General features: G+C 33.4%; 1 protein-coding gene across 11 annotated transcripts in view; it reads right to left on the reverse strand.

Annotated features, from left to right (window-relative positions):
* The window catches only part of LOC136041019 (sodium channel protein para-like), a 592,014-nt gene that overhangs the window by 277,337 nt on the left and 290,028 nt on the right, over window positions 1–24,649 (reverse strand). For 6 of the 11 annotated variants that reach the window (XM_065725535.1, XM_065725533.1, XM_065725530.1 and 3 more), the window contains 4 exons: window positions 24,148–24,270; window positions 22,019–22,213; window positions 9,993–10,130; window positions 5,086–5,464 (listed from right to left, as the gene is read on the reverse strand). The exons of the other annotated variants lie outside the window; for them this stretch is intronic. In XM_065725535.1, coding sequence (XP_065581607.1) covers window positions 5,086–5,464; window positions 9,993–10,130; window positions 22,019–22,213; window positions 24,148–24,270 — 835 coding nt within the window. The remainder of the gene's footprint in view (window positions 1–5,085; window positions 5,465–9,992; window positions 10,131–22,018; window positions 22,214–24,147; window positions 24,271–24,649) is intronic. 11 annotated transcript variants of the gene reach the window in all.

The raw sequence follows: 24,649 nt of genomic DNA on the forward strand, positions 1-24,649 counted from the left end.
TTAGTTTTAGTACAAATGTATAAGTTTACTAGAGTAGTTGTAAGAGCTGGTAGACAAGTCTTAATTGTAGTTAGAGGATATAAAGGTGTTAAAAAGTGTTGCACATTGTCTCCTAAATTATTCGCCCTGTTTATAAATTCTGTGGTGGCGTTTATGGGAAAGAAGGAGGCACCGCTGGTCAGTTTAGATATTGTATCCATTTACATGATGTTGTTGGTAGATGATATTGTTTTGGTTACCGATTTACAAAGGAACCTTCAGAAATTACTTGATATTTTATAGATTATTTATATAGGAAAAAGTTAGAACTGAACGTGGATAAAACCGTAGTGTAAGCATTCCGTAAATGTGGTAGACTTGAGGAGGATGTTAAATTTAGTTTTAAGGGTAGCAAGGTTAGATTCTTGGAGGAATGGTCGTATTTAGATGTTAAGTTTAAGGCAAAAGGAAATTCATTTAGTAGCCATATAGCAAGTGGAAACGAAAAAGGTAAGGTATGTTGTAATATGGTATTAAGAAGTCAGCTTAGGGTTTTTAAAAAGATCCAAGTAGTTAAAAGAGGCAAAAATTTTACGTTTGATGCTCCATGGATCTGAGTTTTGGGGGTATGAGAAGGGAGATAGAAACAGTGCAATTAGGATATTCTATGAAGTGGCTAGGAATAAGTAAGCATACAAGCAGTTTAGTAGTTAGAGTTGATTTAAATTTGTTTTCTTTAAGAAGTCGTAGGCTAATTAACATGGTTAGGCTTTGGAAAATTTTTCAATGATTCATGGGTGCGGGTGATGAAGGCAGCTTATTTAGAAATGTTGAAGGACAGCTCAGGTAGAAGGTGGCCAAAAAAATAAGACTGTATTAGATAAGTGTGACTAAGCCATATGTGGATGAATGGCTTAGGGCTCGAGGATATGGGGGCCAAGTAAGTTGATTGTGGAAAGGATTTCACAGGACCAAGAAATACAGGCATTGTAGGCCCAGCGTTTGCTTTTGAATTCACTGGGTCCTAATTGTTGGTCGAATGAAATTTAGGGTGAAGTATTATTTTTTTAAGGTGGGTTTGAATACAAATGAAATAAAGTTATTAATTGAAATGAGGGCTGATAGTTTGCCACTGGACCAAAGAAGAAATTTTATCGGGAGGGAAAGGTCAATATCCGGTCCTTATTAATGTCCTATGTTTGGAGGTTTAGATGATAGCGTATACTACATGATGTCTTAGCTGAGTGATTAGAAGCTTGAAGCGGTGGGTAGGGGGGATTATGATTTTGAGTGGCTGGTGAGAGTTTCTGAGGATGAGTGTTCTATAGGTATCAGAAGCTTGGCACGATTCCTTTGCCTCGCGATGAACCATAGAAGTAGATTTTTGCAGTATTATGTTAGGATTTGTGCAATTTCTTTGTAATTGTTCTTTGTCTATATTTTTTGCCATGGCCTATAGGCTATTTTCGCAAATACATTTTATTCTATAGCTAGCTACTACTGCAACCCTGATATAGTTCCATGATCATCCACTTATAATTTGTTGTATTATCTCAGTCACTATGGAAAGGGGTTCATTCTTTAACATAAAATTACGACGACATTCATTATCTAGTATATGAAAATGCAGTTTTCTGCAAAAATATTGGTTTTGCTTTAAATGTTCTTTTAAATTACAAAAGCACATAAAAGTAACAAATTACTGATGTTATAATAACAAAGGCTACTTATCGCCTGTAATAGTGTATAATATAAACAGCTACTACATTGCTGTGGGAAAAAGCAGTTTTTAGTGGAAAGATTGATTCTATTTTGTAAATAATTTATTTTTAATCACAAAAAGTTTTTAATCCTATCAATTTCCTTTAAAATGAGCCATTAAACGGGACTCTATGATGTTCAAGCGCAGAACTATCTGAGGAAAAGAAGAAAAATAGAAAAAATAGATGCCGTTTATGCAGAATATCGTGGTTGCTGCCACTTTTCTTGATTTTCAAGCCAATATATTTCTTTGTTGTCCAACTGAGGTATGGTAAGTTTCCTATATATGAGTTTTGAACAAGGCGGTTCTAATAATGTTCTTTGTTTTTTGATCTGACTTTATTTTTAGGAGTTATGGGTTATTACATTTGTTAGCATTGGGCGTGATCGTCTCCTACTAGGTTGCTACCGACCGCTGCAACCCGGAAAGACCCACATTTTTTTTATCCTTGCGAAGCAACGATTTTCAATCACTATGAACTGTTAGAGCGTCAATATGCATAGTTTGAGAAGAACGTATTCAAAACGTTACAAAAAGTAAATCAAGAAGAAGAATCGACAAAAATTTAGTGAAAACAACCTCATGTCAGTTTCAACAACCTCGACCTTAACAACCTTTTGCCATTTGGAAGCTATTTTTATATGCTTAATTGGGGCTGAATGCACTCCTATTAAAAAAACTACTTTAATTTGACAAAAAAATGTTGCAGCCTTTGTATAAGCTATGAAAGTTCATCAGATATCCAAGTGATCTGTTTTTGAACAAGAAGCTTTTAGCTTCTTTATTTCAGAGAATGTCTCAAAACATATAAAGCATTCATACAAAGCACTAAACATGGTCTCCTCAGCTAGTAATTACAAAAGTCTAGATTTCTTAGTTAGTCTAAGAAGTCCTGGAAAATGTGACTGTAAACTCTCCGCATTTCTTTTTTTTTTAATAAGTGTTCAGAGGCTGTGCTGATGGCAGCCATGGATACTTCTGAGCTCTGTAAAACAACACAGCTTACTACAAGTGAGTTGACCCATTAAAAAAAACTCTAAAGAAAAAATTAAAATTAACTCTAAACAAAATTATTTATTATCCTCATTTACTTAGTAAAACATTTAAATCTTGTCTCAGATGGCCTAACTCAAGGTCCTGTCCGATGCTAAAGGCAGCAGACTTCATATATTTGATGAAAAAGCTTACAGAAAAAAAAACAAATAGATAATAGAAAAATTATTAAAGTAAATTGATAAAGTAGTTTCAACAGATTTGTAAAATAAAGACGTAATGAATGACGTAAATAGCAAAATCATCAAATGATGTTACATTAAGAATATGGGAAGCTGATAGGAATCTAGGCCATATAATACCATTAAATCAGTGGTTCCTAACTGATTTTGGACCATGTCCCATCTTGGCATTTCTAAATTCCTATTGCCCCCCTCGTGATATTTAATACTGTTATCCAAAATTATGTGAATTATCTGAAGGGTGCTAAAAGGCCATTAACTTGGTATGTCTTTTTGGGTCGTCCTTTATGTATGGTTTATATTAATGAAAAATATTGCCTGAATGCAACACCTCCTATACAATATATGACGTCATTGCAATACTATCATTTATCTTTTTTGCTCTTTAAGTGCATATTAATATGACATAATTGTCATGAAAAATATTTTTTTTCAAAATTAAGGCTCTAGAGTATATTCAGCTGAAGGGTTCACGTCTTTCCCATGACTTACCAAAATATTGCCCAACGTGGGGCCTGTACCCCACGTTGGGAATTACAGCATTAAATGAGCCTGCTGTATCGCCCATTATAAATTTTTCCGTTTGTGTAACCAAAAACTATTTACCAATTAGATTGAGGGTTCTTAGCATAATTTGGAAAAGAAATCCGAATAAGCGACCGAAAACTTAGGCCTGCCATGGATTTTCCCGGAAATCTTAAAAAAAATATATTTAATTTTCCCTGTTATACCGGCTAGATATTAGCAGAAAGTGTGTTTTATTCAATTTAAAAGAGTAGAATTCTTCAAGTTCGGAGTACTTTTTTTTGCAGAAAAAACAGCATACCCATGTTTTAATTAATTGACTATTAGCATAACTAATTAGAATACAGATGTAAGTAAGTTAGCATAATTAATTAGCAATTAGCATATAGATGTATGGGATATTGAATGTTATGAGTATATTTATATCTGCTCACATATCTGCATCTGCAATACTAAAAATTTTAAATTACAACAGCTTAGGATAGGCTTCGATTTGAGAGACAATTTTGTTCGAACAAAACAACCAAGCGATATCGCTGTATTAATGAGCCCGATAAAAAAAAACTACCTTTCTCCAACAAAAGTAACTTAAAACTTACAGAAAACAGGATAAAATTAGCTCTTAAGCTGTGGAATGGTTAATTCCATCGTAAAATTTAATGGCATTTTAGAAAGATGTGTGATCCTCATAATTGTAATTTAATGCATTCTTGCCAGAGTCAATTAATACTCTTCTACAAAAAAGACGCTTTTTCTCTACCTCTACTCTGATGAATCATTTTTTCAAAGTGAATACTTGACTTCTCTTCTAACTTAGTTTAGCCAGATAGCATTACACGATTAGAATAGACCCACGAAAGCAGTTTTTTGCACCCACGTTCCAAAAAGATATGAGCCTAATACTCGGCCAGATAAAAGCTTTCTTCACTCCACCGACGTGAATCCAGCTATCGAAGTGAAATTTTTACTCCTCGAAGTCAAAGAAACGAAGATTGGTTTCTGACGGTGAAACCAATTTTTCTACCTCGATGAAAAAGAGATGCGAATTTGTAAACCAAATATTCGCCCATTTAGAATTCATTTCCTCCACTAGCTTGAATCTTGTCGCCAAAGCAAAATTTAGACTTCTCTTACAGCGCTGATAGACTTACACCACTATATCATTAGAAAAAGAAGAATTTTTACCGGCAGGCGAAACCAGTTTTTCTACCCGGATCAAAAATGGATACTAACTGAATATTCACCCAATAATTTTTTTAATTTCCGAAAATTAATTTTCGAAAATTAATTTTCGAATTTCCACTCCTCTCCTAAAATTTTGACGGAAAGTGAAATTTATACTCCTTTCATAGCCTTTTATTTCGTGGCCATTAGAATTTTAGTATCAGCCGGAAAAATTTTATGAGCCGGCAAAGCAAATTTCCATATCATTTGAATAGAGAATTAAACGGAATATTTGCCACAGAAAAATATTTTCCTTTTGCCAATATGAATTCTGCTGTCGAAGTGAAATTTTGGCTTCTTTTTTAATTTAAATTCGTCTGATAGCATTACATGATAAGAAGAGAAAGAAGAAAAACTTACCTAAAACTGAAAGAATTACAACTACAAAATCGAATAAATTCCAGGGTTCAGCAAAATAGTGATGTCTCAGTGCAAAAACTTTTAAAGCACACTCAGTAGTAAATATAACAATAAAAATTAAGTTCAAATAATCTAACAGCATTGTGAAGCTCTCTGACTGTTTGTAATGATCTAGTGTCATGGTTGTCATGTTTATGCCAATGAACAACATAATTATCACGTCAAATTTTTTATCCGTAACAATCTCAAAAACAATTGCCTGCGGCCGCCATTTTGGCCTTGGTGTGGCTTTTAGAGGCTTTTTGGAGCCCATTTTCTTCATGGCATTGTAATATTTCTTTTGATCTTCAGTCATAAACATTTCAAGAGATCCACCAGCCTAAAAAAAAGTAGACAGAAAAACTTAGAAATTTTCCATGAATAAATCTAAATTACAACCCACAGAAATGAAATATTTCTGATAGATCATACCCCATATTTTTATGGTTTTTGTAGAGGAATAGGCTACCAAATAGGGAGAAAGATTCAAAAATAGAAAAGTGTTCCTGGCAATTCCTTAGGCATGAAGTGACGTTTCCGTTTTATGCTTCAAACGAGGGAAGGAAAGGTGGCTTAAACTCAACCTTTTGGGCAAAACCTAGATGAGCAAAAACACTTTTATAAGCAATGAAGATCACTGTTACAATTTGGTGTCAGTGGCTAATTGTTATTGCTAGTGAGCGAGAAAAACCTCTTTAAAGCAAATAAATGACTGGAAAATATGTTCCCCCAAAAGTGAAAAGTGACAGCGCCCTTTGATGTGGCCTCTTCTTGAATTGGAATCAAAAAATGTTTGTTATTTGATGTTGTAAAGGGTCCACCGTAAACGGGCACTTCCTGCAGCGGAAGGATGTCCCATCTGCGGGAGAGCATTTTTTTAATGACGTCTAGAGGCAATAGTACAATAATGCGAAGGCCATTCTTCGGCTGCTATTTTTAAGTAAAAAAATGTTAAAATATTTTGTGTTAAAGTGTAAAGTGTAGTCAGGTGCCACTAAGAGGATAGGAGGTGGGATTTAAAAAAGCGGTGGCGCAAAGAATTTTCCGTTAGAAGACGAAAAGATATACGAAAGAAATAAAGATATACATAAAAGATATAAGAAGGGGCAAAATTACGCAATTTTAAACAATTTAAAAGATAAACCTTTTTTGGCCACAGGGGCGTTAATTTAGAGAGCAGAGGTAATAACCCCCTAGATATTTACCCTCCTAGATTTTAAAAAATACCCCTGAGAGCATTTTTTATGTCGCCTAGAGGTAGTAGTTCAATAATGCGAAGACCACTCTTCGTCTGCTATTTTCAAGTAAAGTAAAGTGTAGGTGGCATTTAGTTTTTTGTAAATTTTTTAAAATAGTTTTTGTTTGAAATGTTTGTGCCGCTGAAAGGAGAGGAGGTGGGATTTAAAAAAAAAGTGACGACGCAAAGGGTAAATTTACCCGTTAGAAGACGAAAAATATACGAAAGGGCAAAACAACGCAATATTTAAAAAAAATTACTCTTTTTTGGCAATAGGGCCTTTAATTGAGATGGCAGGGGTAATACACTCCTAGGTAATTACCCTCCTAGATTTCGAATAATACCTCTATTTTTGTATTTTTAATTTGAAAAATCCTGTTTTGTTATTTTTATCTAAAAAATCAGGAAAGAAAGCAAAATTACCACCCACAGATTTTGAACCATTCACTTTACCCCCATTCCCTAGATTCTTGTGAATTGACATCACTACTTGTCATAAAAATGACCCTTTTACAACGTTCCAGGAGCCGAAACCTTCTTTTCCTGCCATGTAGAGGGGGATAATGTTGGGGAACTTAAGCGTTACTGACTTCATTTCTTTTTTGGTTAGCTTCATGCCTTATAAACGCCATGTTAGTGGGCATAATAACCAATTAATGACTAAAAATAACAATTAGCATTATAATCCTAGGCAGGGCTGTATCCGATGTTTTTTTTGGGGGAGGGGGATTACACCAGAATTTTTTCGGGAGGGGAGGGGGTTTACACAAAATAAACCTGACAAAAAACGCATAAAAACTTGATTATATCCATTTTTGTTACGTTTTTACGAATCACATAAACAGCTCGGGGGGGGGGGGTCAAATAACCTAACCCCTCTCCCTCCCTGAATGCGGCCTTTATACTAGGCTCCTAAACTTCGGATACTTACACACCAATTGCAGGAAGAAGATTTTGTCGTGTCTTAATACATGTATTAGACGCTTAGAAATAAAGTTTCTACTAATGTTTATGCCAAGGAACCTTGGAGTCGTCGACAACGTCTTTCCTCTTGTTTAGGTCTCCTTATTGGTAGATGCAAGACGTTTAAATGAAACCTTTCTCTTCCTTTAAAAAATAACCAATGCCCCAGCATCGTCCCTTTTATAAGCCTACTTATTAGTAAGCATAAAATGATAAAGATACAAGCCTTTCTTTTCGTCTGAAACAATAGCCATTTCAAAAGAATAATCGGATATTGATTCAATACTAAACTAATAGTGCAAATAGAAAGTTTTACTACTTCAACATTATTAGCAATCAACAGGTATCATTGGGTATTGCTTCAATACCAAAATAATAGTACAAATAGAAAGTTTTACTAATTCAACATTATTAGCAATCAACAGGTATCATTGGGTATTGCTTCAATACCAAAATAATAGTACAAATAGAAAGTTTTACTACTTCAACATTATTAGCAATCAACAGGTATCATTGGGTATTGCTTCAATACCAAAATAATAGTACAAATAGAAAGTTTTACTACTTCAACATTATTAGCAATCAACAGGTATCATTGGGTATTGCTTCAATACCAAAATAATAGTACAAATAGAAAGTTTTACTACTTCAACATTATTAGCAATCAACAGGTATCATTGGGTATTGCTTCAATACCAAAATAATAGTACAAATAGAAAGTTTTACTACTTTAACATTATAAGCAATCATCGGGTATTATCGGGTATTGCTTCAATACCAAAATAATAGTACAAATAGAAAGTTTTACTACTTCAACATTATTAGCAATCAACAGATATCATTGGGTATTGCTTCAATACCAAAATAATAGTACAAATAGAAAGTTTTACTACTTTAACATTATAAGCAATCATCGGGTATCATCGGGTATTGCTTCAATACCAAAATAATAGTACAAATAAAAAGTTTTACTACTTTAACATTATAAGCAATCATCGGGTATTATCGGGTATTGCTTCAATACCAAAGTAATAGTACAAATAGAAAGTTTTACTACTTTAACATTATAAGCAATCATCGGGTATCATCGGGTATTGCTTCAATACCAAAATAATAGTACAAATAGAAAGTTTTACTACTTTAACATTATAAGCAATCATCGGGTATCATCGGGTATTGCTTCAATACCAAAATAATAGTACAAATAGAAAGTTTTAATACTTCAACATTATAAGCAATCATCGGGTATCATCGGGTATTGCTTCAATACCAAAATAATAGTACAAATAGAAAGTTTTACTACTTTAACATTATTAGCACTATTCGCCTTTTTCACTCAATTACCCAAAACTGAAGGATCTTTACTACCATTACATAAAAAAAAACATGTTTTTTAAACTGAAAGTAAGGAGCGATATTAAAACTGAAGGATCTTTACTACCATTACATAAAAAAAAACATGTTTTTTAAACTGAAAGTAAGGAGCGATATTAAAACTTAAAACGAACAGAAATTACTTCGTATATGAAAAGGGCAGTTCCCTCCTCAACGCCCCGCTCTTTACGCTAAAGTTTGACTCTTTCTCTCAACTCTACTTTTAAAAAACAGTAAAAAAAACATTCTTAGGCTCGTAACTTCTGATTGGTAAGACTAAACTTGACGAAATTCATATATTTGAAATCAACACTAAAATGCAATTCATTTGAAGTAACTATTGGGATCAAAATTCCATTTTTTAGATTCGGTTACTACTGAGCCGGGTCGCTCCTTACTACAGTTCGTTACCACGAACTGTTTGATTATTCGCCAATTCAGACAAACTGGGAGGCTATATTAACGGGAGAAAAATAAAATTTTATTTAAATTAGACAACGCTTAAAGAATAATACAAATAATAAAAAAATTTTTATTTATTCATTTCTTTTGTGTTTTCTTTATATGTTACTTTTAATTTAATTTAATCTAACTTTGATTTTTCTTTTTCGTTGATAAAGCCTCTCGGACGTAGAGTCAAGGTATTCAGTTTTGTATTATTTAAAGTTTTTTTTTGTTCCACTGTTTTATCCAACCATGTCCGTGTTTTCTCTCTTAAATTATGCAAGGAAAGCAGTGTAGTCTAAGATAGTACGATCTATATTTATATTTATTTTTCTCGTTGTAATTTGTATGGTAATTTTTCACCATTTGTTTTATCTTATATACTCATCATACTTTACATAATTAGTGAGTGTCTGTAACTCTAAAAAAAAACAACTATGGCACCTGTTCGCTTGTACATATGAATGCACCAAATATTTAAAACGAATATCGGCTAGGTGAAAAGGAGGAGGATCAGACAGTCCATCTCAGACCACAGGTTTGTGCCCGGCGTTAGGCTTTTTTGCAAAATAAATCCAAGTTCTACATATGGAGATAAAAATTAGTATTATAATTTTTTTATGTCTTCAGAGGGACAAAGAATTCAACCAAAAGTCGGTGTCTTGAACTTGAAACTTTCTGAAAAAACTTTTTGGGGGAGGAGTCTAGGTGATCTGGAAAGGTTTATTAGGGAAGGGACAAAACAAATTTCGCCAATACTCACAAAAGAGCATGTGCATTGGTTCTTTTTTTTTTCATTCATGTCACCTAACAGTCTTCGATTCCAGTCAATAAATCAAAAACCGCTTACCCTCTTCTTTTGTTCGTTAAAATTGTCAATGATAACTCCAATAAACAGGTTGAGCGTGAAAAAGGAGCCAAAAATAATGAAGAAAACAAAATAAAGGTACATGTATATATTGACCTCTCGTATTGGTTGCTGTCCAACCTGCAAAAGAAAACGGTTATATCCCTACAAAGAAAGAGTTAGGGGTAGGGTTAATCATGTCCATTTTAACCACGTTTTACTTAACTTTCTTTCTCTTTCCGTCTGTTGGTCACCCAAAATTGAGATGCTTATTTCGGCCCTTTCCTCTTATCCGTTTGGCTCTGAATTTGCATACAGCTTTACTTTCCCTAACATTTTAAAATTTCCGAATCTTGCAAGCACTTAATTATCCTGCAATTCAGTCTATTATTTCAGAAGTGATAAAAAAATCCGGTCAATTATCTGTGCAATTTAAATTTGTTGAAATAAAAAATCTAGGATTTTTTTTTGACGTGTCCAGAAATCCATGGCATAATAAATATAATATGTATTGAAGAACTAAGAAGGCACGATTTACAGAATTTAAGGCAAAAAAAGAGTTAAATAAATAATTTATAAAAACAAACTTTTAAAAAAACACGTTTTACAAATGAACTAAAAAGGAAAAAATAAGTTTTTCGGTTCTAAAGCATACTTTTGACATACATTCTTCAAGATTTTCTGAGCTTTCTGAACTCTTTTACTAAAACTTGTCAAAATTTTCTAAAAATTTAAACGTGGTGCCAATTTTACTTAACAAAGAACTGTAAGTGTGTCACCCACATCATCCATAAAATTAATAATAAATAATTAATAAAGTATTTATAAAAACAACTTATTATTAAATAGATAATTTATAAAAACAAATTTTAAAAAAACCAGGGTTTACAAAATGGACTAAACAGGGGAAAATAAGTTTTTCGGTTCTAAAGCATACTTTTGACATACATTCTTCAAAATTTTATGAATATTTTGAATGTTCTGAACTCTTTTACTAAAACTTGTCAAAATTTTCTAAAAATTTAAACGTGGTGCGTATTTTACTTAACAAAGAACTGTAAGTGTGTCACCCACATCATCCATAAAATTAATAATAAATAATTAATAAATTATTTATAAAAACAACTTATTATTAAACAGATAATTTATAAAAACAAATTTTTAAAAAAACTAGGTTTTACAAAATGGACTAAACAGGGGAAAATAAGTTTTTCGGTTCTAAAGCATACTTTTGACGTACATTCTTCAAAATTTTCTGAATATTTTGAATGTTCTGAACTCTTTTACTAAAACTTGTAAAAATTTTCTAAAAATTAAACGTGGTGCGTATTTTACTTAAATAAAGAACTGTAAGTGTGTCACCCACATCATCCATAAAATTAATAATAAATAATTAATAAATTATTTATAAAAACAACAGATAATTTATAAAAACAAATTTTTAAAAAAACTAGGTTTTACAAAATGGACTAAACAGGGGAAAATAAGCTTTTCGGTTCTAAAGCATACTTTTGACGTACATTCTTCAAAATTTTCTGAATATTTTGAATGTTCTGAACTCTTTTACTAAAACTTGTAAAAATTTTCTAAAAATTTAAACGTGGTGCGTATTTTACTTAAATAAAGAACTGTAAGTGTGTCACCCACAGCATCCATAAAATTAATAATAAATAATTAATAAATTATTTATAAAAACAACTTATTATTAAATAGATAATTTATAAAACATATTTTTTTAAAACCACGTTTTACAAATGGACTAAAAAGGGGAAAATAAGTTTTTTGGTTCTAAAGCATACTTTTGACATACATTCTTCAAGATTTTCTGAATATTTTGAATGTTCTGAACTCTTTTACTAAAACTTGTAAAAATTTTCGAAAAATTTAAACGTGGTGCGTATTTTACTTAAATAAAGAACTGTAAATGTGTCATCCACAGCATCCAAAAAATTATGCTTGTATGATAAATAGTTAGTTTTAATAAGTAATTTCGGAAAAGGCGTGTGGCTGTCTTAAGGAATGAAGCGAGAGCCGTTCTGTGTGATAGTGAAGAATCTCTATGTTTATGGGTCGCAACATCGACCGTGTTACAGAACAATTGTATTTATTTTAATTTATTTCGTTTTTTTAAACAAATCTAATTTAATGATGACGATCAATAGGTAGTTGACTGAAAATGCGCACAACGTTTAAATTTTTAGAAAATTTTTACAACTTAGAGTAAAAGAGTTCACAACATTCAAAATATCAGAAAATTTCGAAGTATGTATATCAAAAATGTTCTTTAGAACCGAAAAATTTTGTCTATATTGAGCTCTTTAGTGAACCGTCATGCTTCTAGTAATCTCTTTTTGAAATATTCTCAAACTTTGTTTTCGTCCTTTCCCAGTCTCATTATTTTTTATTTAACGGGTATCCCTGACAGAGTTCGTTCTTCGTCGTGTCCGAGGCTCATGGTTTCGCACTTTGTTTTGTTTGATTTTAGTATGTCCTGCAGTTTTCTTCCAGATGCCTCACTGTTTTCTCATAGTCTTGTTTTGTTAAAGTAAAGGTCACGAGGTCGTCTACGAAGTGCTTAAGATCCAGCTTTAAATCTTTCAAATCTACTCCAGCCATCTTACTTTCCAGTTATTTTAGTAGGGGGTCAAAATAGAGCTCATAAAGTAATAGACTAAGGGGGCATCCCTTTCTCAATCCAATTTCTGCTTAGAATATGCCAGTCATATCTCTTCCAACGATTATTACATGTTCTACTTTCTCACACTTCTTCTCTATTCAAGCTATAAATATTTTTTTTATCAAACCCGTATGCTTCCATTATTAAAAACAGCGTAATTCTTCTAATCTTGTCAAAAACTTTCTTATATCATGACTTGTTATTTGAAATTTAGCTTTTATGCTTTTCTTCTGTTTATGCGAAAGTATTATGAGGTCTCTAACCGTGTGCAGTACATCGGATGTTTTACGGTTTTCCAGTCCTTCTCTCTGGCTCTTGCTCAGCATCTCTTGCAGCACTTTTTAAAGTCTTTTTGCTAGAATCTTGTAAAGTAGGTGGTAGTCACAGTCTGTTACATTTATTGGCCTCCAGTCTCGTAAATCCTCAGGATCTCCTTTCTTAAGTAGTAGCTTCATCACCCAAGACAACCTATCTTCTGTTCTTCTCCGTTAAGTATCCCATTGTAAAGGTAAAGAATACGGCATTAGACTTTACAGTCCCTACCGGCAGTGCTGATCTCCGTTTCTTGGCCCTTCAGACAGGAAGTGCAATGGGGGGTTGGGGGCCAACCATACTCTGCTTTCGCACAACCTTCCTGTTTAACTTCTCCAGATTTCTCCAGGTACCCATTTAGAGCTGGGTTGACTCTGAATGAGCTTACAGAGTCACGTCACTGACCCCTTCCGAAACTAAATAATTGCGTACACTAGGACTCAAACCCTCGCCCTCTCAGACAAAAGATCCTGAATCCAGCGCACCAACCCACTCGGCCAGGGCGGCTAAATTATCCCAATGTACATTTTTGATAATATCTCAGTCAAATCTTGCGAATGGAATTCGTAAGGAATCCCATTCATTCCTGGAGAGATGTTATTTTCAATTTCTCTTATTGCTTCTTCTACTTCTTCTTGTATTATTTGCGATGTTAAATACTCATTTTGGTATAAGCCTGCAGCTTTCGCTAATGCCGCAGTTCAGCAAAACAGAGGGTCATTAAAGGCCATATTCAAGAGGTAGGGAGTTTGAACCACCCCACCCGAAATCTTTGTTTGACTCGTAAAAACGTAGTAAAAAATGTTTGATGCAACGTACAACAAAGAGAGCTAAAACATTTTTTTTTCTACCTAAACAATACGACAAGCCGGGATTTTGTCACACAAAAGTGCGACAAAGTGTACAAGCCTGCATACTGATTTTTAACTAGTTTTTGGAACTTCTTAGTTAAAGAGCGATGCTGGCACAAAGTATTATTTCTTTTTGTTATTGTGTTTTTTTTTTACCACGGCACTTTGTATAGGATTTATCGTAGAAACTTCGAAAGGGGCTCATCCGATTGTCAATTGCAAGTTCTATTGCCCTTTTTAATAGTCAAAAGTTATTGGAGGGCAACCAGCACCCCCCACACTCATCATTTTCCCAAATACATCCAACAAAAATTTTAAGATAACCATTTTATTCACCGTAGTTGAAAGATTCAACATTTATGTGTTTGAAGATAGTACCCCCTCCTCACAGTCCTTGGGTCATAGGCTATAAGCTATGTCTTGGGGGCATTTAAAGTTTTTATGGAAAGGATGGTCGTATAAACTTCTGAGGGACTCATTGCATTGGATTCGTATAAAATTCGGAGGAGACCAATTGGATTGGAAATCAGAAGTTCTAGTACCCTTTTTAATAGTCAAATGTGATTAGAGGGCAACCAGCCACCTCCCTCCACACCCATAATTTCCCTAAGCACATTCAATCAAAATTCTAATATGACCATTTTTTAAGCATATTTGAAAGGTTAAGAAATTATGTCTTTAGGAATGGACCCCCCCACCCCTTCTTGGCCCTCAGGGCAAGAACTATAAGCTAAGGTGATTGCCCATTATTAACATTTAAGTTTTTTCTAGAAAGGGTAGTCGTATATCGTATAAAATTTGGATGTGGCACATTCAAATTGAAATCAGAAGTCCTACTTTCCTTTTTAATAATCAAAAGTAACTGTGATAAGAGGGAGGTGTTGAGAAGGGGACAGCAGCTTTCATATACGGATTAATTTCTGTTTGTTTTAAGTTTTAAACGAACTTTCCAAACGATTCCTCCAATATTTTGGTCACTTAAAAAATACACTAGAATTTTTAAATTCGGTTCAAATGATTCCTCTCACGATATTATAGGACCATTGGTTTGATACGATCACCCATGGCTTAAAAACAAACACACAAAAAATAAACACACATTTGTGATCTTTCTTCTGGCAAGAATTACCAAATTCCACATTTTTGCAGACAGGAGCTTGAAATATCTACAGTAGTGTTTTTTGATACGCTGAATCTTTAATTAAGGTTCTTTAACTTTTACTGGGTATTTTCTCAAATTTTTGAAAATCAGCCGAGTTTTCTCAGGCCCGTAGTATTTGATGCATAACACTGAATGAATCTAATATATTTGGAATTAGCATAATAAGGCGATTCTTTTGATGTGTCTATTAATACTAAAATTCCGTTTCTATGGGTAACACTAAGGTTAATGAATCTTCTTTATTAGAAATTAGCGTTGTAGGCCAATGCTTTTTAGACTTTTGGCTACCTTCCGCTATTTCGAACCCTCTTAGTCCCTTTAATGGCTCAAACTGTAATTTCTCAAGAAATGATTATTGAAGTAAAAAAGAGAATAAAAACAGCATCAAGTGATGCATTCAATCTCAATCTAGCTAATTTATGCTGAAAACTGCATACTTACCAGAAGTGTCACCCCTTTGCTGGTGTGTTAGCCTGGTAAAAAGAACACCACTCCCCGAAACCTTAAATAATACACAATGCTTAAAGTTTACCGTCATCTGTCAACTAATGCTATCCTAGATATCACGTAACACTAATACTTAGCTTATTATTGTTGTATATTATTATTTATTATTGTTTACTTATTACTTATTACTTATTAAACAAAAAAAACTAGTTTTTTTAACTGAAAGTAAGGAGAGACATTAAAACTTAAAACGAACAGAAATTACTCCGTATATGAATTGGGTTGTCCCCTCCGCAGTCCCACGCTCTTTACGCTAAAGTTTGACTCTTTGCCACAATTCTACTTTTTAAAACAATTAATAACTTTAGCGTAAAGAGCGTGGGACTGCGGAGGGGACAACCCATTTCATATACGGAGTAATTTCTGTTCGTTTTAAGTTTTAATGTCGCTCCTTACTTTCAGTTAAAAAAACTAGTTTTTTTTATTTAATTTCTGAACGTTTTTGAATTAATGCATGTTTGATTTCGGCTCTCCGCACATAAATTATTGAAATGAAATTAGTATATTAATTTTTTTTTGGCTAAATGGCTTTCTCTTAGTTTTGATCAGACGATTTTGAGAAATAAGGGGTGGGGAAGGAGGCCTAGCTGCCCTCCAATTTTTTGGTTACTTAAAAAGGCTACTAGAACTTTTAATATTCAACGAACGTTTTTATTAGTAAAAAATATACGTAACTTAAGAATTAACTTACGTAACAAACTTTTATATTCTTATATTTTTATTATGTGTACGAGGGGGTTTGTACCCTCGTTAATACCTCGCTCTTTACACTAAATCGTAAGTTTTGTCCCAATTCTTTAAGAATGACCCCTGAATCAAAAAGGCCGTAGAATAAATAGTTGAAATCACTAAATCACTAAATACCTCGCTCTTTGTGCTAAAGTATTTTTAGAACCCCTCATATGCGTAATAATCTCTGTTTGTTTTAAATTTCAATGCTATTCCTTACTTTCATTTGAAAAAACGTGTTCATGTTTATTTTTTCATTGTTTTTTTTTTTTTATAGTAATGCTAGAAAATCCTGCGCCCTTTTCATTGAATTTTTCTTCCCCCATGACATATTCCTCAAAGGAAAGATCCTCCCACAAAGCCCTCTCCCATCAACCCCACCCCCAAACCAAAAAATCCCCATGAAAACGTCTGTACACTTCCCAATAACCATTACTATATGTAAACACTGGTCAAAGTTTGTAACTTGCAGCCCCTCCCTCAGGGATTGTGGGGGAGTAAGTCATTCCCAAAGACATAGTTATTATAGTTTTCGACTATGTTGAACAAAATGGCTATCTTAATATTTTAATCTGTTGACTTTTGGAAAAAAATGAGCATGGGAGGGGCCTATTTGCCCTCCAATTTTTTGGTCACTTAGAAAGGGCACTATAACTTTTCATTTCCGTTAGAATGAGCCCTCTCGCGACATTCTAGGACCACTTGGTCGATAAGATGACCCCTGGGAAAAAAAAACAAACAAAAAAATAAACACGCACCCGTGATTTGTCTTCTGGCAAAAAACACAAAATTCCACATTTTTTAGATAGGAGCTTGAAATTTTTGCTATAGAGTTCTCTGATATACCGAATGCGATAGTGTGATTTTCGTTAAGATTCTATGACTTTTAGGGGATGTTTCCCCCATTTTTCCAAAATAGGGCAAATTTTCTCAGGCTCGTAACTTTTGATGACAAAGACTAAATTAATTGAAACTTATATATTTAGAATCAGCGTAAAAATTTAATTTTTTTGATGTATCTTTTAGCATCAAAATTCCGTTTTTTAGAGTTTCGTTTACTATTGAGCCGGGTCGCCCCTTACTACAGTTCCTTACCACGAACTGTTTGAAAAGAAAATAATTCGGTATTTCGGGGCTTCTGACATTATTACTCCTTTGCGGAAGTTAGGCTCAAAGTTGAAAAAGGATTATATTTTTTCTCTGGGCCCCTTCCACCTCTTAGTTCGTTTATTTTCCCGTTAGTTTTCACCTGTTTTCGCTTTATAGTTGTGTTATCTTTTAGCAGTTCTTTCGTTAGTTGAGTTATGGTTGTGGTATATATGTTTTATCGCTCGTATAGTTGTGTTATTTTCAAATTATACTCCATAATAGAGAGGCTCCGAACACCCAGCATTGTATATTAAGCTCTTAATTTGACGTTTTTTTCTAACGTGACCAGATTCGTCCTGCGCCCTTTTCATTGAATTTTTTCCCCCATGGCATATTTCTCCAAGGAAAGATCCTCCCACATAGCCCCCTCCCTCAACCCTACCCCCAAAACCAAAAAAATCCCCCTGAAAACGTCTGTACACTTCCCAATAACCATTATTATATGTAAACACTGGTTGAAGTTTGTAACTTGCAACCCCTCCCCCAGGGACTGTGGGGGAGTAAGTCATCCCCAAAAACATAGTTATTATGATTTTCGACTATGCTAAACAAAATGGCTATCTCAAAATTTTGATCCGTTGACTTTGGGGAAAAATGAGCGTGGGAGGGGGCCTAGTTGCCCTCCAATTTTTTTGGTCACTTAAAAAGGGCACTAGAACTTTTCATTTCCGTTAGAATGAGCCCTCTTGCGACATTCGAGGACCACTTGGTCGATACGACGACCCCTGGGAAAAAAAAACAAAAAACAAATAAACACGCACCCGTGATTTGTCTTCTGGCAAAAAATGCAAAATTCCACATTTTTGTAGATAGGAGCTTGAAACTTCTACAATAGGGTTCTCTGATACGTTGAATCTGATGGTGTCATTTTCGTTAAGATCCTACGACGTTTAGGGGGTGTTTCGCCCTATTTTCCTAAATAAGGCAAATTTTCTCAGGCTCGTAACTTTTGATGGCTAAGACTAAACTTAATGAAACTTATATATTCAAAATCAGCATTAAAATGCGATTCTTTTGATGTAGCTATTGATATCAAAATTCATCTTTTTAGAGTTTTGGTTACTATTGAGCCGGATCGCTCCTTACTACAGTTCGTTACCACGAACTGTTTGATTACTTATTACTTTTATTATTTAAACCTTTATTGTTTCTCTTTTTTTGTTGGTTCTTACTTCGTTCCATGACTGATCGCGAGGTTAAAATGGACCAAATTCACTGAGCAGTAATTAACCTAAATTTCAAACGTTCAGGTTTTTTTCTTCTCGGCAAAGTTTCTTTATTCTTTATCATTTGATCAAATTGCTTGAACTGGCATATCATCAACAAATTAGAGGTGATGCTATATTTTATTCACACTACCAACACAGAAAGGTCAATGTTGGCAATTTCTTTTTTCTTCCACATATTAGATTCAATTTTCTAATAGACAAAGAAACCATAGCACCTTTGAGCGACACTTTCTGGCTTTTCATCGAAAAGGGTCGTTTTTTGTGTCGTACGTACTGCGGTACGACAATGACCGAAAAAGCGCGACAAAAATAAAAAAGTGCGACATTTGGTAACCCTTTAATGATTATATAAAAAAAACTAGTTTTTTAAACTGAAAGTAAGGAGCAACATTAAAACTTAAAACGAACAGAAATTACTCCATATATGAAATGGGTTGTCCCCTCCGCAATCCCTCGCTCTTTACGCTAAAGTTTGACTCTTTGCCACGATTCTGCTTTTTAAAACAATTAAAAGCTTTAGCGTAAAGAGCGAGGGATTGCGGAGGGGACAACCCATTTCATATATGGAGTAATTTCTGTTCGTTTTAAGTTTTAATGTTGCTCCTTACTTTCAGTTTAAAAAACTAGTTTTTTTTATATAATTTCTGAACGTTTTTGAATTAACGCATGTTTGATTTTGGCTCTCCACACATAAATTAATAAAATGAAATTTGCATATTAATTCCTTTTTTGGCTAAATGGCTTTCTCTTAGTTTTGATCAGACGATTTTGAGAAATAAGGGATGGGGAAAGAGGCCTAGTTGCCATGCAATTTTTCGGTTACATAAATTTTAATTTTTAACGAATTTTTTTATTAGTAAAAAATATACATAACTTAAGAATTAACTTACGTAACAAACTTTTATATTCATTAATTTTTATTATGTATATCAGGGGGTTTGTACCCTCGTTAATACCTCGTTCTTTACACTAAATCGTAAGTTTCGTCCTAATTCTGTAAGAATGACCCCTGAATCAGAAAGGCCGTAGAATAAATAGTTGAAATCACTAAAAATACTATAGCATAAAGAGCGATATATTTATCTCCTCCTAAATACCTCGCTCTTTATGCTAAAGTATTTTTAGAACCCTTCGTATGCATAATAATCTCTGTCCGTTTTAAGTTTCAATGCTACTCTTTACTTTCAATTGAAAAAAATTCCATGTTTATTTTTTCATTGTTTATTTTTTAAAGTAATTTTAGAAAATCCTGCGCCCTTTTCATTGAATATCTGTTCCCCCGTGACATATTTCTCCAAGGAAAGATCCTCCCACATAGACCCCTCCCCCCAACCCCAGCCCCAAAACCAAAAAAAAAATCCCTGAAAACGACTGTACACTTCCCAATAACCATTATTATATGTAAACCCTGGTCGAAGTTTGTAACTTGTAGCCCCTCCCCCAGGGACTCTGGGGGAGTAAGTCATTCCCAAATACATAGTTATTATGGTTTTTGACTATGCGGAATAAAATGGCTATCTCAAAATTTTGATCTATTGACTTCGGAGAAAAAATGAGCGTGGTAGGGGGTCTAGGTGCCCTCCAATTTTTTTTGTCACTTAAAAAGGACACTAGAACTTTTCATTTCCGTTAGAATGAGCCCTTTCGCGGCATTCTAGGACCACTTGGTCGATACGATGACCCCTGGGGAAAAAAACAAAAAAACAACAACAAACAAACAAACAAATAAACACGCACCCGTGATTTGTCTTCTGGCAAAAATACGAAATTCCACATTTTTGTAGATACAAGCTTGAAAATTTCGTTATGGAGTTCTCTGATACGCCAAATGCGATGAAGTGATTTTCGTTAAGATTCTGTGACTTTAGGGGGGGGTCCCCTATTTTCTAAAATAAGGCAAATCTTTTCAGGCTCGTAACTTTTGATGACAAAGACTCAATTTGATGAAACTTATATATTTAAAATCAGCATGAAAATCTGATTCTTTTGAGGTATATTTTAGCATCAAAATTCCGTTTTTTAGAGTTTCGTTTACTACTGAGCCGGGTCGCTCCTTACTACAGTTCGTTACCACGAACTGTTTGATGTTACGTGAAACATGTTACAGATGAAAATGATAACTATAGCCTCTACTTCAACAAGGACACCCCAGATGCTCAGTGTATGGTGGCCTGACGCATGCGTACTGGTAAATATGAAAACTTGACCCTTCTGATCCACAACTGACTTCGTAGAGGTCAGTTGTGTCTTAGAGAATCCAGTTACTATAAAGAATTCCCACACCTAGTCTCACGGGAAAGGATTTGTTTTTATGACATTTCTATATTCAACCAAAGAGTAGTCAAAGAAGAGAAGCTATCGTGGAGATCAAGGCAGAAGAAAGCAGCCTCATTAAAGTACAAGAAAAATATGTTTTCCGTAAACCTTATTTTCAAAGGGATTATCAAACACCATTTCAGAAAGGATAGAATTGACAAAGTGGCTCACTTCAAGCAAAAGCTTATATGAGACCTCCATATAAAGCCCACTTTATGGAGAAGGTCTCCATAAAGTGGTCTCCATATGGAGATCACCATAAACACCCAAACTATTTCAAAAGCGAAAACTGAGTTTTTTCACATAGCCTCAACTTGTCGACACTGATGATAACTTCAGAGTAAAGTTTCATGACTACATTTCTGAGCAAATTTTAGAGATATATCTTCACTTATAATACTACAACAGCAAATACTGAACTCTTATTATCCTGTTGATGCTTGTAATCATGCTTCACTCCACCCCTACGCCTGCTTGCTAATAAACTTATATGCAATCTTAGAAATCTTATATCAGTGATGCACTTGATTAGTGCAGCTGACCTTGCGATACTGCTAAACTACAAAGACACATGCAACATTTATTTATTTGTTTGAAACAAATAACGGCTATCTTAACAATTTGACGACTTAACGATCTTAACGACTTTATTGCTAAAGTTAGGCAGAATAAAGCCCAGTGGAACCAACAAAAATAAAATGCCAATTAAAGAAAATCCACTAGGAACACACGCCCTCAAAGCATAATAGTCTAGAGGTGGTCCTCATTTAAGAACTAACAATTAGTATTAGAGGCAAAATATTTACTGAGAGAGGCAGGAGGCTTCAAATCATTAATTTATTAATCATGATACCCAGGACACCAGGAAAATAAAAATTGACATTTAAAATATATCTAGTGGTTTCGTATTTTTTTTTTCAATGAAAATACCATTTTTTTAATATAATAGGAGGGGGGCAATAAAATATAGGGGGGGGGGAAAGTAATTGCCCCCCTACCAATCTGGAGCTCCTGGTTATGCCATTTCTTGCAAAAGATGCCCAATACAGCTGAAAAGGGGTTTTACTACCCAAATATAAACATAAATAAATTCATACTTCTCTGCAGTCTATGGCGTCGTTCATAATTTGAATCCAGCCCTTAAATGTAGCCACTTGGAAAAGGCACAAATACGCCTTACCAACATGATCAAAATTCATTGGTGAGTTTTTCCAAGTGAAATTTTGAAGAATACACTCCTGTTCATTGGGAATTAGCTCATGATGCATAGTTATCCCTTCATCATCAACACACTGAAATAATAAATAAGAAAAAGAAATAAGTCACATTATGTTTAATAGTACCGAAATTTAGCTAGCGCTAATTTAAACCAATCAGTTTTTGTGAAATTTTCTAATTGGCAGAGAATCATACGAAAAATTCCGCTGAATCTTCATGTCCTTTTTTATATTTCTAATTTTTGAGCAGATAACGTATGATGATTATGATAATATTATACGATGATTGTGACTTTTTCACGAATTTTAACGTTAGCGTAGTGTGAAACAACTTGTTTAAATGTGAAAGCCTATAGTTTACGTAGCGTTACTTAATCACATAGCATAGCATATATGTGCACAGCATGAAAGCCGCATAATACTGTTTTGGGCTAAGCTCAAAATTTACGTCAGAAAGTGCTTTATGCACTTATTCAAATACCCGTAATCAATACCCGTATCAATACCCGTATCAATCAATACCCGTAAGGAATATTTTTAAATAAATGAATGTTATTGTGTTTATATTAGGCTTAGCCAAACTGTTTTATTTTGGGCTTAAGCTTATTTTTTTTTAAATATGCTTAACCTAATAACGCAGAGCGATCCCTTCGTTTTCAACGGACGTACTACACATTAAATTGAACTTATTGGAACTATTTCGTAAATTTTTTGTATAGAATTGAAGCAATTCCAAAAAAATATGAAATGATGTTTTTTTCTTGTGGTAAATCTTACTAAATGACAATATTACCTGATAGTCAACGATTACCATTTTGTGTTGTTGTGAAGTTTGGTTTTAGGTTATTTTATGATTTGATATCAAATTATTTGCTTTTGACAAAGCACCTATGTGGGATATGGTTCGAATATTTTAAAACGACTATTAAAACGAAGTCACTAAACTGTTTCTTTTTCGCTGAAGACCTGATTGCTACTTCAAGCTATCAGCTATATTATAATTTATCCAAATTATTACTGATCATTGTTAAAAATTTTTATGCTTTTTTGCTTATATACAATCGCCCCGACAGCGAAAGTACTGATCTCCTAAATCTCTTCCTTCAGGTAGGAGTGCAATTCGTGGTTAGGGGCAAATCATCTGACGCTTCTCACGTTTCCTTGAAGATTTCTTCAGGTATCCATTTGGAGATGGATTCACCGTTTATAATCCACTTTAACTCGTAGATGGTTTATTTATTTAGTTATAAATTAGTTAGTTATAAGTCAATTAATGCAAGTTCACAAACAAATAAATAAATTAAACAACACTTTCGTGCTTTTATTCTGTTATATTTTCTCATTCATTTTATTTGGTTTGGTAGTTTGTAGTGATTTTAGCGGGAAAAAATCTTGTGAATTTAATTATCAACAAATTCACTCATATCCGATTATTTTCCCCCTTCTCAATTTATTGGCCTTTCGTTTTTTTTATGTTTAGTTAAATCATTTCGTGTTTTTTTTTTAACGTGAAGTTTTACCAATCTCGACTTGTGATAAACCACTTTTTGATGTATATATTTACCGTTAAATAACGGTTGTTAAATACCCTGAAAATAACAACCGCTAAATACTTTTCCATCATCAAAACTTTTACGACCACATAATACTGTTTGCTGTTTAACCTAAGACATATGCTAAAAACGGTAATTTGTAGCCTCTGAAATTGACATTGACACTGCGTAATACGACGTGACACCAATAGAAAATAAAACGTCCCCTGAAACACAAAATTTCCAAAACAAATATGTTCCTCAATATATATATATATATATATATATATATATATATATATATATATATATATATATATATATATATATATATATATATATATATATATATATATATATATATGCCACTGTTTACTACTGCGTACCCACTGTTTTAATTTTTGCTTTTCTTTTCAGAGATTCTTTTTTTGAAATTGTTTTCTACTTCTAATAAGAGCGATTATTGAATAATATTACCTTATAATATTTCCCAGCAAACATTTGTACACCCATGATGGCAAAAATTAGCCAAAATATGAGGCACACAAGTAATACGTTGAAAATGGATGGAATGGCTTGTACCAGTGCATTGACGACAACCTAGATATATGTGAATAGATTTATATATAATACATAAATTAAATATATATTATGCACATTTATTATTCTGTTAAAATAGTTTTAATAGTTGTCATTTAATTAATTAAAATTAACAATGGAATTTTGATGGAATAAAATTAGTTAAAACTGATTTTTAATTATTCTGTACTTAATAAAATTTAGTATAAATAATTTATATTACATAAAATATATATTATCGTTAAATTTTGTATATATCTATGTGAAGAAGGAAAAAATTAGTTTAATTGAGATGCAAAAATCGGTTCAAAAGTCAAAAAGTACCAATTAGAACATGTAGACTTTCAAGTATAGACTTTACAAATGTAGACTTTGTAGACTTTATAATATGTAGACTCAG

This window comes from Artemia franciscana, chromosome 21 (genome assembly GCF_032884065.1).
Source record: "Artemia franciscana chromosome 21, ASM3288406v1, whole genome shotgun sequence".
In the NCBI taxonomy this organism is placed as follows: domain Eukaryota; kingdom Metazoa; phylum Arthropoda; class Branchiopoda; order Anostraca; family Artemiidae; genus Artemia; species Artemia franciscana.